Raw genomic sequence first — 21406 nt, forward strand, 5'->3', positions numbered from 1 at the left:
AAGCGCTTACTTGACTTGGCCTATTTACAATTGATATATCAATATATACATTACATTAAAAATGAAGAACTACTTTGTATTGTAAAAAAGTGGCGCTATCACAAAGCAAGCAGTTTAGCCTATGTGCAATGAATTGCGTAGCCCATATGCCACGTTAAACGTATGTGTAATACTATAGCCTATTGTTAGGCTACTTTAAATTATTATATCACAGCGCAGAGAGGTCCTGTAGTCCTATGTAAGAGAACCGTTCTGATCACTGATTATTCTTTCAGAGTCAAAGACAGTTGAGACGCGCAGCTCGGATGGGAATCCCAGGGGATCCGTTTCAACGCCATATGCTCTCATGCACCGTTTGAAATGGCCGAAGCCAACAGGCAACACTCAGTAACCTTTAAACTCCGGAATTTAAATGCATTGTCACGAATGCACAGCTGATTCGTTAGCTTGCTGCTCAATTGTCCCCTCTCTCTTTTGTGTATGAGCAGACACTAAATCAAACGTCGTAATGTTTGCCGAATGTTGCTATCATCCTCTGTGATGCAAAAGCCTATGTGTCTGAGAGGAATCTGTTGTAGGCACATGTGCATAGGTTTGTGTGCCATTCGTTAATATAGCCTACTAGGCTACTATTAACCTAAAAATGCAAACGTTCATGGTAAAGTAAGCGAAGCTACGTAGCAGTAGCCTGCGATGTCGCCTGCTTTTGTCTTCTTCCTTAACTTTGAACCTAAAACCGGGTTGTGGTGTCTACAATGTGCCGGCTTTGACGCCTGTCTGTCAAATGGTTGACTGCGGACAGACAGCTTTGATCACGTTCCCCTCTGCTGCTATTTCCATGTATTGACATTCACACCTCGACCGATGTGCGGTGCAGGTGTGAGGAGCTACAAGACCCCTGGAGCTCGCGCAATGCTAATCCTTGTTAGCCAGTGTCATAAAAAGGTGACGACAGTCTTTGAATGTAATTTGTGGATTTGCAAATAAATTAAGATGTTTTCAAAATCTCAATAGGTTCTCGAATGAACTCACAGCCATTTAGCCTAGTCTAGCTATATCAAATATGAGCTATTATCAGCTTGAAGACCACCTGGGCTCCATAAAGCTTGTAGCCCTATAGGCTATTCAAAAAGCTCTGAATGTTGTGCCTGTCACACAGCGTAATTCTACCTAATCACGTTTAGTGGTTTCTTAGTGCCTAATATCTCTCTCTCCAAAAGGCCAGCCTGGTGTACCTGTGACTGGTGGTGGCTTCCTCGGACAGGATCTAACAGTCCGCTGTTGAATACAGCCTTTGTACCTGACGTGTTACCAGTAACACCTAGTTCTATCAAGGATATCCGAGGTGTGACTTTGGCCAGAAAGTGGTGTCTGTCTACCGCATGCAGAGCCCTTTCATGTAGCCTATACACTGGGGGATTGGGGGGAAAACGACACAAAGTGTGTGCCTTTGTAGAGTTTATCTTTTCAAGTGTATTCCGTCATTTATAAGATATTGAATTATATTCTAATGATAATACCCATGCGCATGAGTAACATCACAAATAGGCCTATATTAATGTGATTTTATATCTATACCTTTCCATGAAGTTACCATAAGACATCGGACCATTAATGAAACTCTATTCAAATGCAATGAATTATCTTGCCTATCGTTGCCAAATGGTTTCTAACTAAACAAACACAATCACAATGTGCTTAAATTGCACTCCCTTAGGTCAATTAGATGGAATTAAGTTGTTCTTCGCTGAACCTGCATGTACGACTGTTTATTGTTGATGGTAATTCAACCAATATCAGAGCTATTAATGAGATATAAATTAAAATGTTGTTTTTATATAAATCTATATAAAGTCCAGGGTAACACCTTTCCACTTAAAAACATAATGACTTCGGGTGGTCACTGAAAATCGGATGCCCAATTGACCATATGGTAGGCTAATTATAGGTCTAACTGAAAAGTATCATTTCTAACGGGCGCCCATATAACATGATAAGAAGGCTGCGCCTTTCTCATATCCTTGCAATGTGATTTGTTTTATTTTGTGTGAAATACTTTCAATTGATTTGTCTCGCAGATTACAGTGCACTGCGTTATGAGTGAACAATCTTGGATTAATATAAGTGCAAATCAATTAATACGTTTCATTAAATTATTTTATTAATCCAATTCAAAATAAAAACACAACATTTCTACACATTAATACAGCAAGTGTTTCTGTAGACGGTTCTCTTCAGTTCTCTTTTTCTACAGGACAAATAAACTATAGGCCTTTAGGCCTTTTACTTATCAGAAAATAAAAAGACTTTAATTAAGGCGCAGCCGAACTCTTTCGGTGTCTAAAAAGAGCTTTTCCCCATGTGAATCCTTCTCTACTCATAAAAAATATTTACACAAATCAAAGATGAGCGAGCAACAGACCTCCCCAGCTCCCCATTGCGCAAAGTAAGTGAATATCCGTTGACAATGATCACGCGCTCTCCAGGTAGTTCACCCAGGCAGACTCAAAACTATTATCATAAATCCCCAAAGTAGCGATTTGACTTAATACGGGCTATACTACCACGGCCTCCACATGGATTTGGAGTAGGTGATAGTAGGTATGTTCTGGGCCTCTTGGTTCTGCGAAGGCTCACTGGCACTCTGGTTGTGCTCGCTGTCGGTGTCGTCCAAGTCCGAGCACAGGTCCTCGATGGAGGAGGGGGCGGGAGAGAGGACCGAGGACAGGCCGCCTATACTCCTGCCTCCGGGTGATGCCAGCGCAGCGCATAGCGCCTCCCCAATCGGCCAAGTGCTGCCATTGTTACTTGAGGTATCCGATATTAAATCCATGAACATGTCCTGAAAGTGTTCCTCGTTAAGGGGCATGCACTCTAACAGATGGTTGAGGAGCTCTGCTGCGACCGTTGCATCTATCCCGGGACAGTTAGACACGAACATATGGACCTCGTGCATGCATTGGATGTAGCCAGCCGCGAATCTCTCACTGGCTTCTCGGTTCAATGATTCCGTCTCTACAAAGCAAAAAAAGAAAAAACAAAGAGGTGGAATAAGACACGTTGAATAATAAACACATGAACAGGTGGAGATGGTAGCCTTACAAATGTTAATCTTCATGCAAGGCCAGTCAGTCATTAATCATTATGTGCTCTATTACCTTGAGTACGATTTTTTAGAATGTGTTCCACTCTCTTCACTGTCATCTCCAGAACCTCTGCGTTCTCCATCTTGGACTGAAGCTGTGAGGACAAGAAGTAGACACGGATTACGTTTCATATGTTGTATTATTCTGTAAACATTTGGGTTGAGGCTCCCGAGTCTCTGCACAGCGTAGGGGAAGGTGCGGAGGAGGTGCGCCAAACTCACGTCAGTCTCGGTAAGCATAGTCCGGAGCTCCTGCAAACTCTCGTTGATGCGAGCACGCCTCTTCTTCTCCACCAAAGGTTTTCTTGTCTGTAACAAAACAAGACAGGATTCCTGTGTAAATACTTTGTAACAGGAGCGCCATATAGCCAACGATTTACAATGCGCACAACATCGTAACTCCAGTTCAGACGCCCCTACCTTTCTGTCTCCTTTATTCACTCCATAGTATTCATCCTCATCCAAGCAGAGTCCGTTCTTGTTGGGTCGAGCCGAGGGGGCCATGTTGTTTGGAGCCCGAGCGGTGCAGAGATAGCCGTTTTGTATTCCACTGTGCTAGTTCTCCGGTCCGGTAAGCAGAGCAGCTGGCAAACGGACCCGTTCAGAGAGAATCTATAAACTACAGGCGCAGCACCACGCGTTTATTGTGCAATCCTAGCGAGACGTGCTGTTGGCGCTGAGTAGTTGTTGTAAGTATTTATAGCGCCTCATTTGCATATGAATGCCGGATTTTGGCTGCACCAGCCAGGGGACAACAGCGCGCACACCGTGGGAGCCAATCAGCGCCCGCTCCTTTGTCTTTGACCAGCCCTGGCTGCGCCGTGCGGATCAGTAGCGGTCACAATAAATCATCTTGTGGGTTAAGTGACCGACGACGATTTTTTTGTCGTCATACGATAGCTGTACAACATTTTGAAACCGTTGAGATGCGCATTAAGTAGCCGACTGTTGGGGATGGGATTGTGGTCAAAATATTCTATGAATTAATGGAAGGGACACTGAGGACATTGTCATGCTACACCAGGTAGTGTAAAATGGGAGTCAGATGGCTGAGCGGTGAGGGAATCGGGCTAGTAATCCGAAGGTTGCCAGTTCGATTCCCGGTCATGCCAACTGACGTTGTGTCCTTGGGCAAGGTACTTCACCCTACTTGCCTCGGGGGTATGTCCCTGTACTTACTGCAAGTCGCTCTGGATAAGAGCGTCTGCTAAATGACTAAATGTAATGTAGTGTTCAGTTATTACATGCTTGTAATGACTGACCTGAAAACGAAGTATGAAATTTCATTTTTATTCTGACAACGAATAAAGTAGCTAAGGAATGAATGGTTGGAATGGTTAATGGTCACATTGTGCAAGCTGTAATTTTAAAGACGTATTATTTTGGTCATTGTTCTGTAGATGTTCATTATTTAAATTATATACGACATGTTTCTGACAACCATTTTGTTCTAATATGACTTGAAAGATTACATACAGGACTACCTCAAAACATTCATCCTTTTGTTCTGCCCAAACCCCTTCCCATTTTATAGTGCTTTGCCGTCCAAGACTCTAAGGACGTCTCTCTGCGCGGATTGGCGGATGTAACGCGATGCCTTCAGTTAGCAGCTGCTGGCGGCGGCCCCTTGGCCAAAACTGAATCAGCCCGGGGAATTAAGGGCCCTTCCCCAAAGAAAACGACAGGTGTTAGCCTGCGCCTCGTTTGTTCTCGTCGTTGTTTAGTGACTCTTCTGATTTGTGTGGAATGGCACTCTCACGCACTGCAGATAGGAGATATAAGAATAGGAAGCACTGAGTTTCAAAGTTGTATGTTGCGCAGACTATAGACTATTGCTTTTAATTGTATATTGTGCAAGCTGAGCGAGTACACTTGTAGGCCTATGTTAAAGACAACAGCAATTGGGTGATGGTTTCTCAAATTGGTCCACATCACATATTAAGATGCCAAATTTCAACGTTAGTTAGTCTTTTACACGCACAATGTACATTTCCTTAGCATATATGTTTGAGACAAGATCTCAACTCTTGCCCTTGTTGCATGTGTTATGTATGTGTACAGCGTATTGTCATGCAAATTGCCCCCACAATAGAGCATTGGTGTTCATTCCAAGTGCAGGAGATTTTATTTTTCAGGTAGGGTAAACAAAATTATATCGTTTGGGATCACTTTTTACACACGGTGTTTCCGCCAGGGCAATAAATAGAGTAGGCTATCTACAATCCCAAATGATGACAGAACTCCGGGGCTTTGAAGTGGAGGGATTTGGCACCTCGCCACCCCCACGCTTCGCTCCAGATCTCCCTTAATGGTCTGGACTGTGGAGAGCGCAGCTGTCTCGGCCCGCTTTTGTTCGGGAACTCGCAGAGGGGCTGCAGGCGCCCCTTCCCTCCTCCACCACTCCTACCCGCGGGCTTCATTAGATCTGTCGCCAATTATAATGGGTTTACCATTGGGAGGGAACAGACAGTGTACAATTTTTCACACATAATTCAAGTAATGAACCATTCCCTAGTTATGGTGGCAACAATGTGGAGTTAAAAACGCGGGCATACATATTTTCAAATTTATTTTAAGATGATGACTGACTAAAATGGTAACACGTTCAGTAGCATAGCATAACGTCACTGGCATATTCCCAGGGTCATTGTCCAAGTACCCTAATGTTGACCTCCTGTGGTTTCTAAACCACCTGTTAACCAAAACATACACAATCCACACCCTCATCAGCATGCAGCTTTATCATAAACATCAACGGAAGTTTACAGCATGACAGTTGTATATTCTATACAATTAATGTAAGCTTATGGTTTTCTTATAATCTTTCTTGACGGTTTTATTTTCTGCATTTGATTAGTGATGGTTGGATCACATCACAGCTTCTGAATCAGTAAAGGGTAGTGTAGGTAAAGTTTAGTCAAATTCAGATTAGCCAACTCATCAAAAGAGAATGACTATCCAAAGGCAAATAATTGAAAGTATGTCAACCAGATTATTATTTCAAAATCTGTGGTATGTAATAAAATGGTTTGAAATAAGGTTTGAAATGTGAAAAAGAGACCAAGTGTACATTGCCTATACATTGTACTTTATTAATATTGGTTAAAATACAAAAAAGGAGGAAGTATAAAAGGTAAATTATGCATAGAAGCTAAGGAGCAAAGTTGAAACATATTATTCAAAAATAAATAAAAAGTTAATACAATAAATATAAGAAAATATTAATAAGAGCCTTCTACAATGCAGGCTACAGGAAGTCAACTTCTGACTGGAAGTACTGAAAGGTCTGTATAGAATCATAGCACACCTAAAATACACTGGAACAAAACCGCCCCACACTTTAGTCTTCTGAGTAAGCATATCTATAAGATACATAACAGAGGAGGGTCTAACATGGAAATTGAGAGCACAGGCCAAAGTCCCACAACATCCTTCACCATGGTCTCCACATCTCCAGCATGCCCAGATGAGGGCTGTGGAGGTGGGGACTGCTGGCCAGGAACAGGGCCCTTTCCTGGGCCCCAGAGGGAGAGAGAGACCCCTCTCTCTGGATCAGCCTCCCAGGCCGTGGGTCTCCTCGGGCAGGTGTGCTTGGGGCAGCAAGTCCCTGTCTGGGTGGAGGGACATCATGCCGGGTGTTAGCCTGCAGAGTTGGCTCTTCTGTGGATCTGGGCAGGGACTTGAGCAGGTGGTTGAGCAGACGTGAACCCAGGGTTTTGTCCATCCACTCACAAGTGAGCAGCATGTTATGGACCTCGTGCATACACTGGATGTAGCCTGTGCTGTACTTCTGTTGGGCCTCCAGGCCTAGAGTTGGATCTGGTGTGGGATGGGCATGGATGGAGATTGTCAATTAAACATGTCATAGCGCCTCTTTGTGGAGGCATTTAGGAACTGCAAGTAAACATTGTAAGTTTGTCATAGTCCTTTCCCAAGCCAATATTAACAAGTTTTCTTTTTTTATTGTAATTTATACTTGTTGTCATTGCCTTCTGCTGACTATACGTGGACAGTATTCTAAAGGCCTACTATGTACAGTTGTTGTAAGAACAATACTATGCAACAGTTTGCCCAATAAACAGATATTGTGATTTGTTTGAAAACTTACCACAGAATGTGTTGCTCTGAATGTTCTGCAGATGTTTCACTGTCATCTCAAGAATGTCAGCCTTTTCAAGTTTCGATTGCTGATGAGGATAACTGAAGTTAGACTACAATCCGCGAATACTGATGGGCTAAAGAGCTACACAATTCTATGAAAATTCTAGGCTACAGAAAATAATACACTCACGTCAAGCCTGAAAGCTCCGACGACAGTTTCTTTAAGTTGGTCCAAACAATTATTTATCCTTTCCCGTCGTTTCCTCTCAATAAGTGGCTTTCTCAGCTGAAGATGAAATGAATGAAAATGTACTCGGTTAATGTTGAGTAAGTGAATATACTGCATATGCCTAGTCACAAACTAAGGCACAGATTCACAAACACTTAAGATGAAGCCTACATCCTATATCCGATGAAAGACACCTGTGGATGTAATCCAAGGAAAGTAGTCAACTACCTTTCTCTCTTCCTTGGCACTTGAATGTTTCCCCACGGTATGCGCCATGGCAGAAGCGGTCATGTCTCCTATACTGCGCGCTGGTTGTGTGAGAATGACTTGCCTGTCAGAATCTTAGATCGTCTTTGGGGCAATCCGCGCGGAGCACCCCTCCTATTTATAGGACAGAATTAGCATGTGAATGCTCAAGCTCTTTGGCTGAGGTATTTTCCCACACACGGGGTCGCTCCCAGCGGCCCGCTCCCATCAGTCAAGACTGACAGGTCACTGCCTCTATTCAATAGCCGGGCTACCCGCCCTGAAAAAAAAAACACACAAGCGACAGATGTCCAGCCTGAAACCATGCACCCCCACAAAATCCTCCCGTTTCCTCTCCCTCACTCGCTTCTCATAGGGCATCACGTGACGCAAAGCGCGCGGGTTCCCCCAGGATTGTCATTCCCAGGGACGAACAAGAGTGTGCAATTACCGTCGATACACCGGGGACCATTCTGCTATTCACGTCAATGAACTTGAGCAGCATTACCTGGAAAAAGGCGAAACCAATCCCCTGAAATTTCACCAAATAGGCTAGACCAATACCCATGCCCCTTCGGCTATTGATGTTTGTTTTTTTACTTTACAAGTGTAGCTATACTGTGAACCACACGTTGATCAACCTCACCCACTTGTTAACATTTAAATTAAATAAAAAAAGTGTTTTGGCGTACATTTGGTAGAGATATAGCCTTGATTTTGAAGGCGTGCATTCAAATTTATGTTAAGATACAGGTAGGCTATTAACATTAGACCAATCAGATAAACATTAACATTGCTGTGGACGCAGGGTTATTGTCATGACATTCCACACTCATTCCGATGCTGTATTTAAATTGTGTTAACATTGTTGATTTGACAAACATACATGGTAGCAGATTGTGCTTGTTGATTATCACAAATAAAACTCACCCAAAAAAATATGATGGAAAATTTTTGACTTGAATCATATCGTCATAAAAGCAAGCAACAAGTGTTAAAATGCTCAACATCTGGACAAAAGTTACGTGCACCGAGGAAGAAAGAGCAGATGTCACCAAAGTGACCAGGGACAGATGTCCCGCGCGCTGGTCCTTGTTGAATTTGAAGGAGGGGTGGTGGGGGGTCTGTTTGACTTGAGCCACGCGACTGCCAGGCGAATGTCCGAACGTGGGAAACTTAGTCAAACAATGGGCTGTATTCAGGCAAACTTAATCACTGTGAAGACGGTAACCCCGCAGTTGAGTTGACAGTCCAGTCGGAGAGGATGGTCTTTCTGATAAAGGTGGCCGAGGGGCAGTTATGGCAGGTGCGACCACTGACCGCTCGGTAGGTGTGGCCCACACAACGCTATATGTTCAATTGTGCTGTATGCTGCCTTTATTGTTTATTCATACCCAATTTGAATTCAACAGGTGTCATAGGCTACAGTTAACACTTGTAGATTTTGCACGTTACATCAATAATAAAAAAAAAATATTCGAACTATTTACAATTGGATCTTTTAAAACAAGAATATGCCTGTGCAGGGATTAGTATTTATATTCAGTATTGCGTCTCTCACTCTCACTCTCACTCTCACTCTCACTCTCACTCTCACTCTCACTCTCACTCTCACTCTCACTCTCACTCTCACTCTCACTCTCACTCTCACTCTCTCTCTCTCTCTCTCTCTCTCTCTCTCTCTCTCTCTCTCTCTCTCTCTCTCTCTCTCTCTCTCTCTCTCTCTCTCTCTCTCAAGCAGCTGGTATAAAGCTGATAAAAGCAATTCAAGACGGAAGGGTGTTTGTGCTCCTGGAAACATTGACAAGATTTGGGGAGGAGTTGACAGTACAATGCGCAATGGGACATCTGGACACGCGACCCACGTGCAGTCAGCCTCCTGTCGTTTGTCAAGTGGGCCACACACATGCTTGATCGGTGAAGGACAGAAAATAGAGACCTACGGTTTAGCCTGTTGCTTCAATTATATCGCCTGTATTACAGACATCATATAAAAAGATCGGCAATCTGGTTTGTCTGTAGGCATTAAGGAAACAATTAAACGTCATCAAAGTGCTTGAGACTTAGTTTTCATTTTAAACGTGGATTTGTATTATAATGATATTGGGTTATGACAAAGATAAATTGTCTTGGCTGCTAAACTGTTCGGGCAAAAGTGGAAAAACTCAGACGTAAAAGCTAAACAAGTAAAGAGGGTGACTCTTTCATTCCATTCTGTTTTACCATCTGGCCACGCGTCACCCTATAGTCTACAAAAGGCGTGGGAATGACAATGGCACAATGGTTGCCCGCATTCCCAGACCCAAGCCTTGCTTGCGTCTTGGTCATTAATTAAGAAAAACTAAATGAGTCGCTTTGTGTCGTATTGGACATTGGTGTTTGACATAAGTCTGCATCTAATGTTTGCAGCACCTAACCGCGGACAGCAAAGAATGCTCGAGCAAAGTTTTCCCAATTGAAAGCTGCACTAGGTCATCTTATAAAACAAATTCAGAAATTGTGTGAGCTTCCGCTCACACGGCTCTCTCATAGCTAATGAGAGGGCCTCATTAGCTAACACAACATGTTTGACCCCTTCACTTTTAGCACATTTTATTTTATTGTAGATGTAATTGTAAATGGTTACATTTACTTATCCTTGAATATGTGTCTATAACTTGATTTGGCTCCACCTGTGGAAAAATGAATTGATTGGACAAAGTTTACAAAGACACACGTGTGTACATATGGTTCCACAAATAATCCATGATAAAATTAGGCATAGATTACAGCAATTTCTAAAACTTTGAGTGTCCCACTGGCCTCAATAATAGTTAAATGGAAAAAGTTTGTTACCACCAGGACTCTATCTAGTAGGCCATCCGGCTAAACTGAGAAACTGGGCAAGAAGGACCTTGTCAGGAATAAAAAGTAAAAAACCTTGATTAATCTCACAAGTCGTGGCACACACACATGCATGCAGGGTGAGGTGTAACACACACACACACGCATGCAGGGTGAGGTGTAACACACACACACATGCAGGGTGAGGTGTAACACACACACACATGCAGGGTGAGGTGTAACACACACACACATGCAGGGTGAGGTGTAACACACACACGCATGCAGGGTGAGGTGTAACACACACACACATGCAGGGTGAGGTGTAACACACACACGCATGCAGGGTGAGGTGTAACACACACACACATGCAGGGTGAGGTGTAACACACACACACACACATGCATGCAGGGTGAGGTGTAACACACACACACACACACACACATGCATGCAGGGTGAGGTGTAACACACACACACATGCAGGGTGAGGTGTAACACACACACATGCATGCAGGGTGAGGTGTAACACACACACACACATGCAGGGTGAGGTGTAACACACACATGCATGCAGGGTGAGGTGTAACACACACACACACATGCATGCAGGGTGAGGTGTAACACACACACACACACACATGCATGCAGGGTGAGGTGTAACACACACACATGCATGCAGGGTGAGGTGTAACACACACACACATGCAGGGTGAGGTGTAACACACACACACACACACATGCATGCAGGGTGAGGTGTAACACACACACATGCATGCAGGGTGAGGTGTAACACACACACACATGCAGGGTGAGGTGTAACACACACACACATGCAGGGTGAGGTGTAACACACACACATGCTAAAGCGTCCACCAGATAAATAAGCCTTTTCCTGTTTCCCATCATTCTGACCTGAGAGCGTTCTATTCTGCAGGTTTAAAAAATATATATAATTGGGGTTCTTTGCAGAGAAAATATATGTGAGTACAGGGAGAACCTGCAAACTCCACACAAAGGCCTGGTTGATGGCCCACCTAAGCACCGAACAGTACAGTACCCCATGTGTCCCAAGGCACTGCAACACCTCTCCTCAGCAGAGACGGGGAACCTGCCGGAAGGACAACCCTTTCAGCTGCACTCTGTCAATCAGGCCTTAATAGGAGAGTGGTTAAACAGAATCCACTCTTGAGTAAAAGGCACATGATGGCCCACTTGGAGTTAGCCAAACGACAATTAAAGGACTCTTGAGAGCATGCGGAAAGAGATTTTCTTGTAAAACGGGACAAAAATTGAACTCTTTGGGCAGATGGTCGAGCGCTACGTCTGTCAAACACCAGGCACTGCTCATCACCTGCTAATCCCATCTCTATGGTGAAGCTTGGTGGTGGCAGCCTCGCTGCTTCTAAGTGGCATGGGCAGGGAGACTGGTCAGAATTGAGCGACCTCAGACTGGGGCAACAGCTCAGGACGACAATGACCCAAAGCACACAACCAAGAAGTCTCTGGCTGCACTTGAGTGGCCCAGCCAGAGCCCAGACTTGGCTTAATGGCTTATTCACTTATTTAACTATTATAAGTCCATCTAATGGCAATTCAGTATGCATAAGCCACTTTATCTCAGTATCCGATTGCACTATGTTGACCATTCACGCTGCTCATTCTATTCTTATTTTTATATATATTTATATTTAAATTGTTGTATTCTTAGATTGTTTAGTTCTTAGAAATAGTTAAACTTTTGTACTTTTACTTAATTTAAGATCTGTATATGTTTAGTGTTTTGCACCTCCCTGCCACAGTAAATTCCGTGATTGTATAACATACATGGCGAATAAACCTGATTCTGATTCTGAGACTTTATCCCCATAAAACATCTGTGGAGAGACCTGAAGATGGCAGTTCACAGACCCCTCCCATCTGCCAGGAAGAATGGGATAAACTGCCCTGACCCAGCTTTTACAGATGTACCCAAGAGGATTCACTGCTTTTTTGGGGAGGGGTTCATTTAAAATTGTATTTACGACACAATACTTTCTGAAGCCATTATGAACTCCTACTGTATTCAATTTAATTATCTAGTCTACTTATTAGTAACAATCAATTAGGTAGCCTAATAGGCAAGAGAAGCGTTCTACATTCTACATGTTTTAAGTAAGTTGTCCAACTACTATAATTGTTACTTTTATAGTTGTTGACTTATTATTCATTTAATTATAGACTATAGAAAGACTAAAGACTATGAAAGTAGCTGTGTTGAAAACTATTAGTTTGATGCCATCCTAAAAGTATTTTGAGTTATTTTTGTTTGATGAGTATTTTTAATTTAATGACTATGGTCCTTTAGATGAAATGTTTTAGATAGATGATACCAATAAATATATTTAATGTTAATCAAAAATGGGTATTCATACATTCATACAGTACAGCAGAAAATTAAGGATCAGAAGTGCAGGCCTATACTTTTGTTGAACGTGAGCGCCACCAAATGGACTCACATAGAACATAGAATAGAATAGTCACATGGCATCCCAAATGTTCCCTCGCTGTCGCGTGTGACGGGGGCAATAGACCAAGCAGAAAAGGGCCAGATAAATGTAGGTCTATTTTGGGGTGGATATTTTCGAAAGCTTTAACCCAGAATTATTTTCATAGGGTTGCTGAAAAGATATGCAATGTTTTATTATTATTATTATATGTCGTTTCAATCAGTGTCATAATCCAGGCTACAGTAATTAAATAGGTTACATACGGACCAATATATGTTTGGGATACACGACAGTTATTGGCAAGAGACAGGCTACAAACAACATATTTGTGGGCATTAAATGTTTGACCACAAAACACACCCTTGGCTCAGACTGAAAACAAGCCGTCTCTTTGACGCCCCCGCCAAGGTCTAATAACAGAGTGCAGTAGGCTACTTTACAACCCGTAATAACCGTGCTGCAACTATTGAGTGTTGGCACTGAGCCAACGCGCCTCCTCGTTAGAGAGAATTGGAGCCTGGGGATCAACAACATAGACCCGTTTTGTCAGCCTCACATTAAAACCAGTTTGACGGGAAAAGTTGCGTGGGAGGTGCTTTGTCCCCTCACGTTTACCCTTCAGAGCAGCCAGGTAAAGCCAAGCTACACCCGGAGTACCCGGAGAAAAGGTGATTTTATACTGCCCAAAACTCAGCATGGCGTTTACGTTAGTGCTTACCACGTTTGTAGGCTGTGTTTTTATCGCCATGGGCCATTTAGAAAATTCTCGGTTGGCGTCCGTCGATTTTAGTTCGTCTGTTCGCTCGGTGTGCAAACCAATTCCCAACACACTCTCTCTTTGCCACGGCGTCGGTTACCGGGAGATGCGTTTGCCAAACCTGCTTGGCCATGATTCGTTAAAAGAAGCCCAGCAGCAGTCTGCAGCGTGGCTGCCCCTGGTGTCCAAACTCTGTCACCGGGACACAAAGAAGTTCCTCTGCTCTCTTTTTGCGCCGGTATGCTTACCTGAGCTCACCGCTCCGGTGAGTCCGTGCCGAGGACTGTGTGAAGCTGTACGGGACGGGTGCGTTCCTGTCATGAAGGCGTTCGGGTTCCCATGGCCCGACATGTTTAACTGCAGCCGCTTTCCACACGGGACTGAACTATGTATTCCCGTCACCGGAGAATCAAATGCCAGAGACGTGGGACAAAAGAACAGGGGGCACGACGAGGATGCTCTGAAAGGTAAGTGTTTTTTAGTAGCTGTCGCATGTAGAATTCTGCTACACAGTTGTGTTTACATAAAACCAAAACATTCTGTGTCTTCAGGAGCAGTGATCTGTGACGCGTGCAGCCTGGCCTCTGAGGGAGATGTGGACATTCAGAACAACTTCTGCAAAAGTTCATATGGTGAGAAAGGGAGTAGATGTATTATACAGGGGTTACACTATGTACCCTATCTGCCCTTATAGAGCGGACCAGTGAAGGCAAGCTATTGAAAACAAATCTGTGGTCTTAATGTTGGTTCCCTTTTCCTGTTTATCGTCCTGCAGCCTTCAAGCTGCGTCTGGGCAGTGTGTCTGTGGTGGGAGGGGACCGCCGGGTGGTCCCACTGGGCCGGAGCCGTATCCTGAGGTGGGGGGGTGGAGGAGCAGAGAGGGCGGAGGGGGTCGGGGGGGCCATGGCCCACAGCGCCCTCTGGCTGTTGGAGGGGGGCACGTGCGCCTGCCCTGGTCTGGATGACACAGAAGGCTCCCAGAGGGAAGGGGAGGAAGGGGCCCATGGTGGGGAGGGGAAGGCCTGGTGGTACCTGGGCCTCGCGGAGGCTCAGGAAGGGAGGCTGGTCCTTTCAAGGCTGGTGAGGTGGACCAGGGGGGACAAAGAGCTGAAAAAATTCATCAGGAGTACCCTAAAACAGCCCTGCTGAGGAGGGAACAATCGACCCTTCCCCCCACCTCCCTCACTCTCCATCCAAGACACAGAAGACTACCAGAACCAGGTCACTATTTTTCTGGACATACAAGCCATAAACACATGAAAGTTGAAGAGAAGCTCTCACCTTTCAGATGAATTAACAGTTTTGAGAATGGGCTGCTGTGCCATGACCCGACAGCTGTGGTGCTGAACAAGAACACATGGGGTGGGGTGGGGTAAAATAAAAGGTACAGTACTGGGCCTAGGAGCAGCTTCCAGAACCTGGCAGAAGGTTTTGTTCAGACCTTGTTGGATTTACATGTAAAATATCATTTCTACGGCATTAATTCAGCAAAGCAACATTTTCACTGTATGTATTTATATTAGGAGCTCAAACGTAGCCTCTCAGAGAATAGTAAGTCAATGTTATCAGATGTTGTTGATGTCATTAACTAATGTCCAATACATTTTCATAAAAATGAGCCATAAATACTGCATTCATTGGAGTTCTCGATCATTCTGTTGTTTTTGTGGGAGAAGGCAACCTGACTCCACACACACCTCACACCTGGCACTGTTACCTGAACCCCAACCCTTCTGTATGCATCTCTCTCTCCACCCTTTTTACCTACTGTCCTTCTTCTTCTCGCCTTATGTCTATGATTTTACCCATCTATTTCGCTTCCCTGGCTGACTGGCTGTGTGTGTGTTTGAGAGGATTGATACAGCAGAGATAGGCAAGTCCCTGCAGCAAGACTTTTGTTGAAATCATGCCCCGTTTGTGACGAAGCATTGAAGCCGCAGGTAATAATGAATAATTGAAGTCTCAAGCTCTATTACCTTGTCTCCTTCCCACACAAACGCAGTCAGATGAGCTCGTTGGACATCATCTTCTCAGTCACTCTGCTTACACCAAACAAGTAGTTTCAAAACAGGTGAGTTTCGTACTGTTCTGTGTTTGAAAGAAAACAAAAGCTATGCTAGTGGATTTTGAGCTTCGATGTTTCTGACTGCAGACACCAATTTACTTACGTTAACTTACATTTCACATACAGTGGGAAGATTGTAGTACATCTGTGTAAAATAAAATATTTTCAGTAAACTTAATAATCATACTGTGATGCATTATGATGCTGAGGTTATAGTCTACATTGGGTCTGATTACTTGTGTTAAACATGTGAGGTATGCTTTGCTTTTCGCAGCTTAGGATGGTGTCACCTGCCATAGCGCTAGCTCTCCTCCCCCTCCTTCTCACGTTTATCATCCGCTACCGGCACTACTTTGTACTGTTCTACCGGGCGGTACTGGTGAGAGTGTGGAATGACTGCCGGACGGGGCTGAGCAGGGAGGAAAGGGCCTTCCAGTTCATTCTGACACATGCCACCCCTGGTGACCCAGACAGCATCCTGGACACATTTGACTTATGGTGCAGCAAGGTCGAGTTCATCAGTAATATTGGGCCTAAGAAGGGTGAGCACACCATAGAAATGTCTTTGGCCTCGGTCATACCACAGTCAGCAGGTTCAGCCTCTCCAAAACTGTGCTCAATGTTTTCTTGGTGCTCTGCCTAGGAAAATACAAAAGTAGCAGATTTAAATCTCATGTCACAAGTTCATAGACCTCATTAAACACGGTTTGGTATTTTTCCTTGAAGGGACCAGGATGAATGAAGTCCAGGTAGATCTGGGCTGTGTTTACACTTCATGGTAGATAGCAGATGGGTATTAGGTGTGTGGTACTAAGATTAGTAGGAGGGAGATGTGATGTTGTATCTTCTTTCCTATCCTTACAACATGTAATTTACCCCATGAAGAAATACAATTATGGAAAGTGAGCCACTGAACCAGCTGATGGCGCCAGTCTGCTCTAAGAATCATTGGCAAACTTCTCTTGACCAAACTGGAACTTTTTCACATCTGAGTGTGTGTGTGTGTGTGTGGGGGGGGGGGGTGGCTGTGTGTATAGGTAAGATCCTGGACCGCCTACTGTCTGAGCAGTGCCCCCTGACCGTGTTGGAGCTGGGGGCCCACTGCGGGTACAGCACGGTGCGCATCGCCCGGGCACTGCCGCTGGGCGCCAGGCTCTACAGCGTGGAGATGGACCAGAGGAACGCCATCATCGCTGAGAAGATCATCCGTCTGGCCGGCTTTGACGATGACACGGTGAAAGGGGATGGGGTTATTATGACCACCTGTTCGTCATATCAGAATGTGCTACTACTAATGACTTACTATCCATCTGGGGATCACGTATATGTCATGTGTACATCTGGGGATCACGTATATGTCATGTGTACATCTGGGGATCACGTATATGTCATGTGTACATCTGGGGATCACGTATATGTCATGTGTACATCTGTGGATCACGTATGTGTCATGTGTACATCTGTGGATCACGTATGTGTCATGTGTACATCTGTGGATCACGTATGTGTCATGTGTACATCTGTGGATCACGTATGTGTCATGTGTACATCTGTGGATCACGTATGTGTCATGTGTACATCTTCCCGTATGCGTGTGGCAGGTTGAGTTAATCGTAAATCCGTCCGATGAGGTAATCCCTAAGCTGCGGTCAGAGTATGGGCTGGAGCGGTTGGATTTTGTGTTTATGGACCACTGGAAGAAGTGCTATCGCCCTGACCTGCAGGTGATACGACAGACTTACAACCTCACCTTCCTGTAGATTTGTATAATACCACGGATCTCCCTTATGACATCTTATAAGATACATGACTTCACCCATAAGATTTTAAAGGGCTTATGACCTCACCCATGATATATTGCAGTTATAACTTAACCCATAATACATTCTAGTACTGACTTTACCGTTAAATCTTCCATTACACATGACCTAATTCATAGCGTCTTGGCAGTTATGACTTGAATCACCTGAGCCTCACCTCCCTGTCTCTCCAGGCCCTGGAAGGCTCTGGCCTCCTGGGGAAGGGCTCCATGATCCTGGCTGACAACGTGCTGTTCCCTGGAGCTCCTAACTTCCTCAGGCATGTCCGTGGGTGTGGCCTGTACGAGTGGAGGATCCACAGGTCCTCTCTGGAGTACATTAAGGGCATCAGGGACGGCATGGCCGAGTTGGTATACCAAGGAGTCAAGTAGACACACAGGTTATATAGCAGACAGAGCTAAACACGTGAGCACACAGCTGTACAGTAGAACTGAAACACACCAGCATTAGATGTGTTCCAGTCCCTGCCATGTTTGTTACTAATGTTCCCTCCCCACTCAAACGCTGGGTTAATATGGTTGTATTGTCCCCTGGTGGTAACCACAATTACACATTTTATGAGAATAAGAATGTTTTATTAAAAAATCTGTGGATGCATGGAAGTTTCCTAATTATGTACATGAACGTTATACATTCTGTTTTATTATTTACACAATACACTCAAAGCATAACGTCTCGTAAACTGTTACAGCACATTAAGTCGCCAGTGTGTTTTTGGTGGTGGAAATGTTCAGCCAGGAGGGGAACACGTTGACCAATAAGACTTCAAGCAAAGTGCAGCCCTGGAGCTTTGTTCCTTTTCACCTTTCAGCCCGTTCAGCTGTGGCACATGACTGCAGACAGACAAGAGGTCCAAGTTCACACACTGAGGCCACACTGTTTTTAATACTGAGCACGTGTCCTTGGGACAGAGGAAGGATGGGAGGGTGTGTGTGGGTGTACAGTAGATAGTATTCGGGTCTGTAGTCACAACACATCTCGTGACCGGTACGAAAGGACAAAATAGGGTGGAGGAGAAACTCGAAAGGCAAAACAGTGTGAATAGTTTTCATAGCAGTTTCACACAAGGTTTCTGTGACACACACACTTCACTCCTGCGGTAAAAAAAACTGACACCCCCCCTTGCAGTGTCACCAGTTTTGGAAGGTGTGACAGTGAGATCAGCAGACTGTTCCAGCAGAGTCAAAAGACATGGGACCAAGACTAATTTAAATCATCCATTGGTCCTGGTCCTGGATTGCTCCCTCCATATCCACCTGATACAAAAGAGAGACATCATTAGTTTCTTGGTGGAAAAAACCCCCCCACAGTGTAACCCTAGTATAATAGACCGTAACCCCACAGTGTAACACTAGTATAATAGACCGTAACCCCACAGTGTAACACTAGTATAATAGACCTTAACCTCACAGTGTAACACTAGTATAATAGACCTAAACCCCACAGTCAAACTAGTATAATGGCCCATAACCCCACAGTAATACTTGTATAATATACCTAAACCCCCACAGTAACACTAGTATAATGGCCCATAACCCCACAGTAATACTTGTATAATAGACCTAAACCCCCACAGTAACACTAGTATAATATACCTAAACCCCACAGTGTGGGGGAGTCCCAGTAGTGTGGACCATGTAGGCTGAGGCCTTACCGCAGCGGCCTGGGTTCAAATCCGGCCATGGCCCTTTGCTGCATGTCTTCCCCTCTCTCTCTCTCTCTCTCTCCCTGCCTTTCCTGTCACACTTCACTTACAAACTGTCCAATAAAGCATGAAAAATGCCCCCCCTCATATATATATTTATAATACAAACCCCACAGTGTAACACCAGTCTGCTAAACCCCACATTGTAACAACAGTGTGACAGTAACGTCTTGCCTCATTGATCTCTCCATCGTCGGGTGATTCGTTGTAGTCGTTCATCTCGTCCATGTCCTGCATGTCCTCTTCATCCTCAGAGTCCTCCTCACTGTCCTCCTCGTCTTCATCATCCTCCTCTTCCTCCTCGTCAAACGTTGGCTACATGGAAACACATGAGACCAGGGAGGACCCAGTAAACATATCTTAATACTGACATCAGCTTCCTAGGAAGCAAAGGATCCATTTATTTGTTCATTGCTAATTTTAAGAATCTTAAAAATAAGGTCTGCATTAATTGATGATGTCCCCCCACCAACCCAACAGAAAGAGGAAAAAGAACATGTATAGTCCTAGGTATTTAGTACCTGGAAGAAAGCTTACTAGGTTGTGCATGATTACACAATTACAGACTTCAGAGCTCTATGGAGGAACCCAATACATGTGGCCGGGGCCTGTGCCAATAACCTTTACCCCAACACCTAGTCATAAAGCTCACTTTTGATAGACCTCTGCAATGTAACAGGCCACAAATTACCTTTCTTAGGTGAGCTAGAGCTCTCTAGAACATTCTACAATGCCAGACTTCCTGGTTCCCCACAAGGAACATATGAAGAAGTATCACATGTCAAAAGATGTCAACATTGGGGAAGTGCATGGGATACTTCAATGGAATTATATCTCCTTTTCTCAATGCAACAGGAAAGGAGTTAGAGGTAGAACACAAATTATGTCTGGCACTTTCTTCTTCACATGTGCCTCGGCCTCCACTTCACCTGCTCTGGTACTCAACCCTTTCACTTTACCTTCTGAGCCTTTTCCTGTGTGAAAAGGAGTGAACCTGCTTTAGGCTGAGGGATGTATGAGTTCTGAGAAAGAATACTACACATAACAACCAAATGGACCGTAGCTGCACTGGAAAGGCTTAGCCAGCTGTACAATTTATGAAAATCGAGCTTTTTAAGTAGAGTTGGATTACCTCAAAAATTGGTTTTCCAATTGGCATCAAGTTGTTGTCCTTCTCAGCTATGCTCTGCAACTAAAAAAGAAAAACACAAGTTATGACCATAAGGAATTGATCAATTGCATGACCCAATATCCATAGTCTTACTGGTAGGTAGCTACCCAGGTCTGATGCTGCTGCTCTTGTTGGTGTAACTCGGTCTCGTCGACGCACGGACGATCCAGGTTAAACCATAGTGACTCCGTCATTCGAGGAAACAGTGATGGGAAAAGCGTCGACATCTGTGTGTCAGGCAAACATAACATAAGAGAACACACGGATGATTTCCAACATAACAAAAAAACGAGTGCAAACGTTAACTAGGCTACATTGTCAACTACTATATTTCGGTAATGTCGGTCGGCCAAATTGTTACGCACTGACAGGATAGGTGGTTATCTTGAGCTAGCTTGCTAACAGTACTCTGCTGTAGGTCGACATCAATGTTTCGTTTTCAACCCAACACAGGGTATCTGACTTAACAATTTGTAACCTCACCTTAGGCACCAACAATTGTTGTCCAGAGAAGTAACCAGGTACCTTAGTGGTTAGTTGATAAATAAAGTAAAAACTCAAAACAAATTTCAAAAAACTACTTCCGCTTTCACCGGCAACATGTGCTCACCCATTACTCAGTCGTCTTGTTTCTTTCACATATAAACAGTTCCCATACAGTGTGTCATTGTAAAGGGGTTCTCCGAGAAAATATGTTGTGCTTATTTTGAATACTTTTTTATTTTTTAAGATAATTTTTAAGATTACAATTTTAAATGTCTTTTGTCAGTTTGGTTTGTGATTCATAAAAAAAAAACAGGACGTGTGCAGTTGGCTACGACTATAAACCAAGTCTAAAATGTATACTGCCTTCATGG

At 44.1% G+C, this 21406-nt stretch overlaps 5 protein-coding genes across 8 annotated transcripts; 2 read left to right on the plus strand and 3 right to left on the minus strand.

The window, feature by feature from the left end:
- Positions 1-2147: 2147 nt before the first annotated feature.
- Positions 2148-3799, minus strand: LOC136951877 (transcription cofactor HES-6-like). The gene is made up of 4 exons (XM_067246521.1): positions 3566-3799; positions 3368-3454; positions 3159-3240; positions 2148-3015 (listed from the first exon to the last, which is right to left on the minus strand). The coding sequence occupies exons 1-4, from the start codon at positions 3647-3649 to the stop codon at positions 2561-2563; spliced, it is 708 nt and encodes a 235-aa protein (XP_067102622.1). The 5' UTR covers positions 3650-3799; the 3' UTR covers positions 2148-2560.
- Positions 3800-6252: 2453 nt separating this feature from the next.
- Positions 6253-7833, minus strand: her8.2 (hairy-related 8.2). The gene is made up of 4 exons (XM_067246343.1): positions 7704-7833; positions 7437-7532; positions 7254-7332; positions 6253-6964 (listed from the first exon to the last, which is right to left on the minus strand). Exons 1-4 carry the CDS (start codon positions 7764-7766, stop codon positions 6579-6581), a joined length of 624 nt encoding a protein of 207 aa, XP_067102444.1. The 5' UTR covers positions 7767-7833; the 3' UTR covers positions 6253-6578.
- Positions 7834-13548: 5715 nt separating this feature from the next.
- Positions 13549-15424, plus strand: sfrp2l (secreted frizzled-related protein 2 like). The gene is made up of 3 exons (XM_067246341.1): positions 13549-14255; positions 14340-14420; positions 14564-15424. Exons 1-3 carry the CDS (start codon positions 13727-13729, stop codon positions 14935-14937), a joined length of 984 nt encoding a protein of 327 aa, XP_067102442.1. The 5' UTR covers positions 13549-13726; the 3' UTR covers positions 14938-15424.
- A 176-nt stretch (positions 15425-15600) lies between these two features.
- On the plus strand, positions 15601-18059 carry tomt (transmembrane O-methyltransferase). Its single transcript, XM_067246121.1, has 6 exons — positions 15601-15665; positions 15795-15859; positions 16128-16395; positions 16891-17087; positions 17455-17577; positions 17847-18059. The coding sequence occupies exons 3-6, from the start codon at positions 16134-16136 to the stop codon at positions 18042-18044; spliced, it is 780 nt and encodes a 259-aa protein (XP_067102222.1). The 5' UTR covers positions 15601-15665; positions 15795-15859; positions 16128-16133; the 3' UTR covers positions 18045-18059.
- Positions 18060-18239: 180 nt separating this feature from the next.
- On the minus strand, positions 18240-21153 carry anapc15 (anaphase promoting complex subunit 15). 4 transcript variants are annotated; one of them, XR_010877769.1, is made up of 7 exons: positions 21033-21153; positions 20657-20776; positions 20511-20570; positions 20338-20352; positions 19553-19693; positions 18808-18929; positions 18240-18506 (listed from the first exon to the last, which is right to left on the minus strand). XR_010877769.1 is itself a non-coding variant. In XM_067246119.1 (6 exons), the coding sequence occupies exons 2-6, from the start codon at positions 20774-20776 to the stop codon at positions 18882-18884; spliced, it is 384 nt and encodes a 127-aa protein (XP_067102220.1). In that variant the 5' UTR covers positions 21033-21153; the 3' UTR covers positions 18241-18881. The 4 variants fall into 4 exon arrangements, 2 of the variants coding, with proteins under 2 accessions (XP_067102220.1, XP_067102221.1); XR_010877768.1 differs by having other exon boundaries at positions 18241-18506; positions 18788-18929; XM_067246119.1 differs by having other exon boundaries at positions 18241-18929.
- Between the last annotated feature and the right edge of the window lie 253 nt (positions 21154-21406).

This window comes from Osmerus mordax, chromosome 11 (genome assembly GCF_038355195.1).
Source record: "Osmerus mordax isolate fOsmMor3 chromosome 11, fOsmMor3.pri, whole genome shotgun sequence".
Classification (NCBI taxonomy): domain Eukaryota; kingdom Metazoa; phylum Chordata; class Actinopteri; order Osmeriformes; family Osmeridae; genus Osmerus; species Osmerus mordax.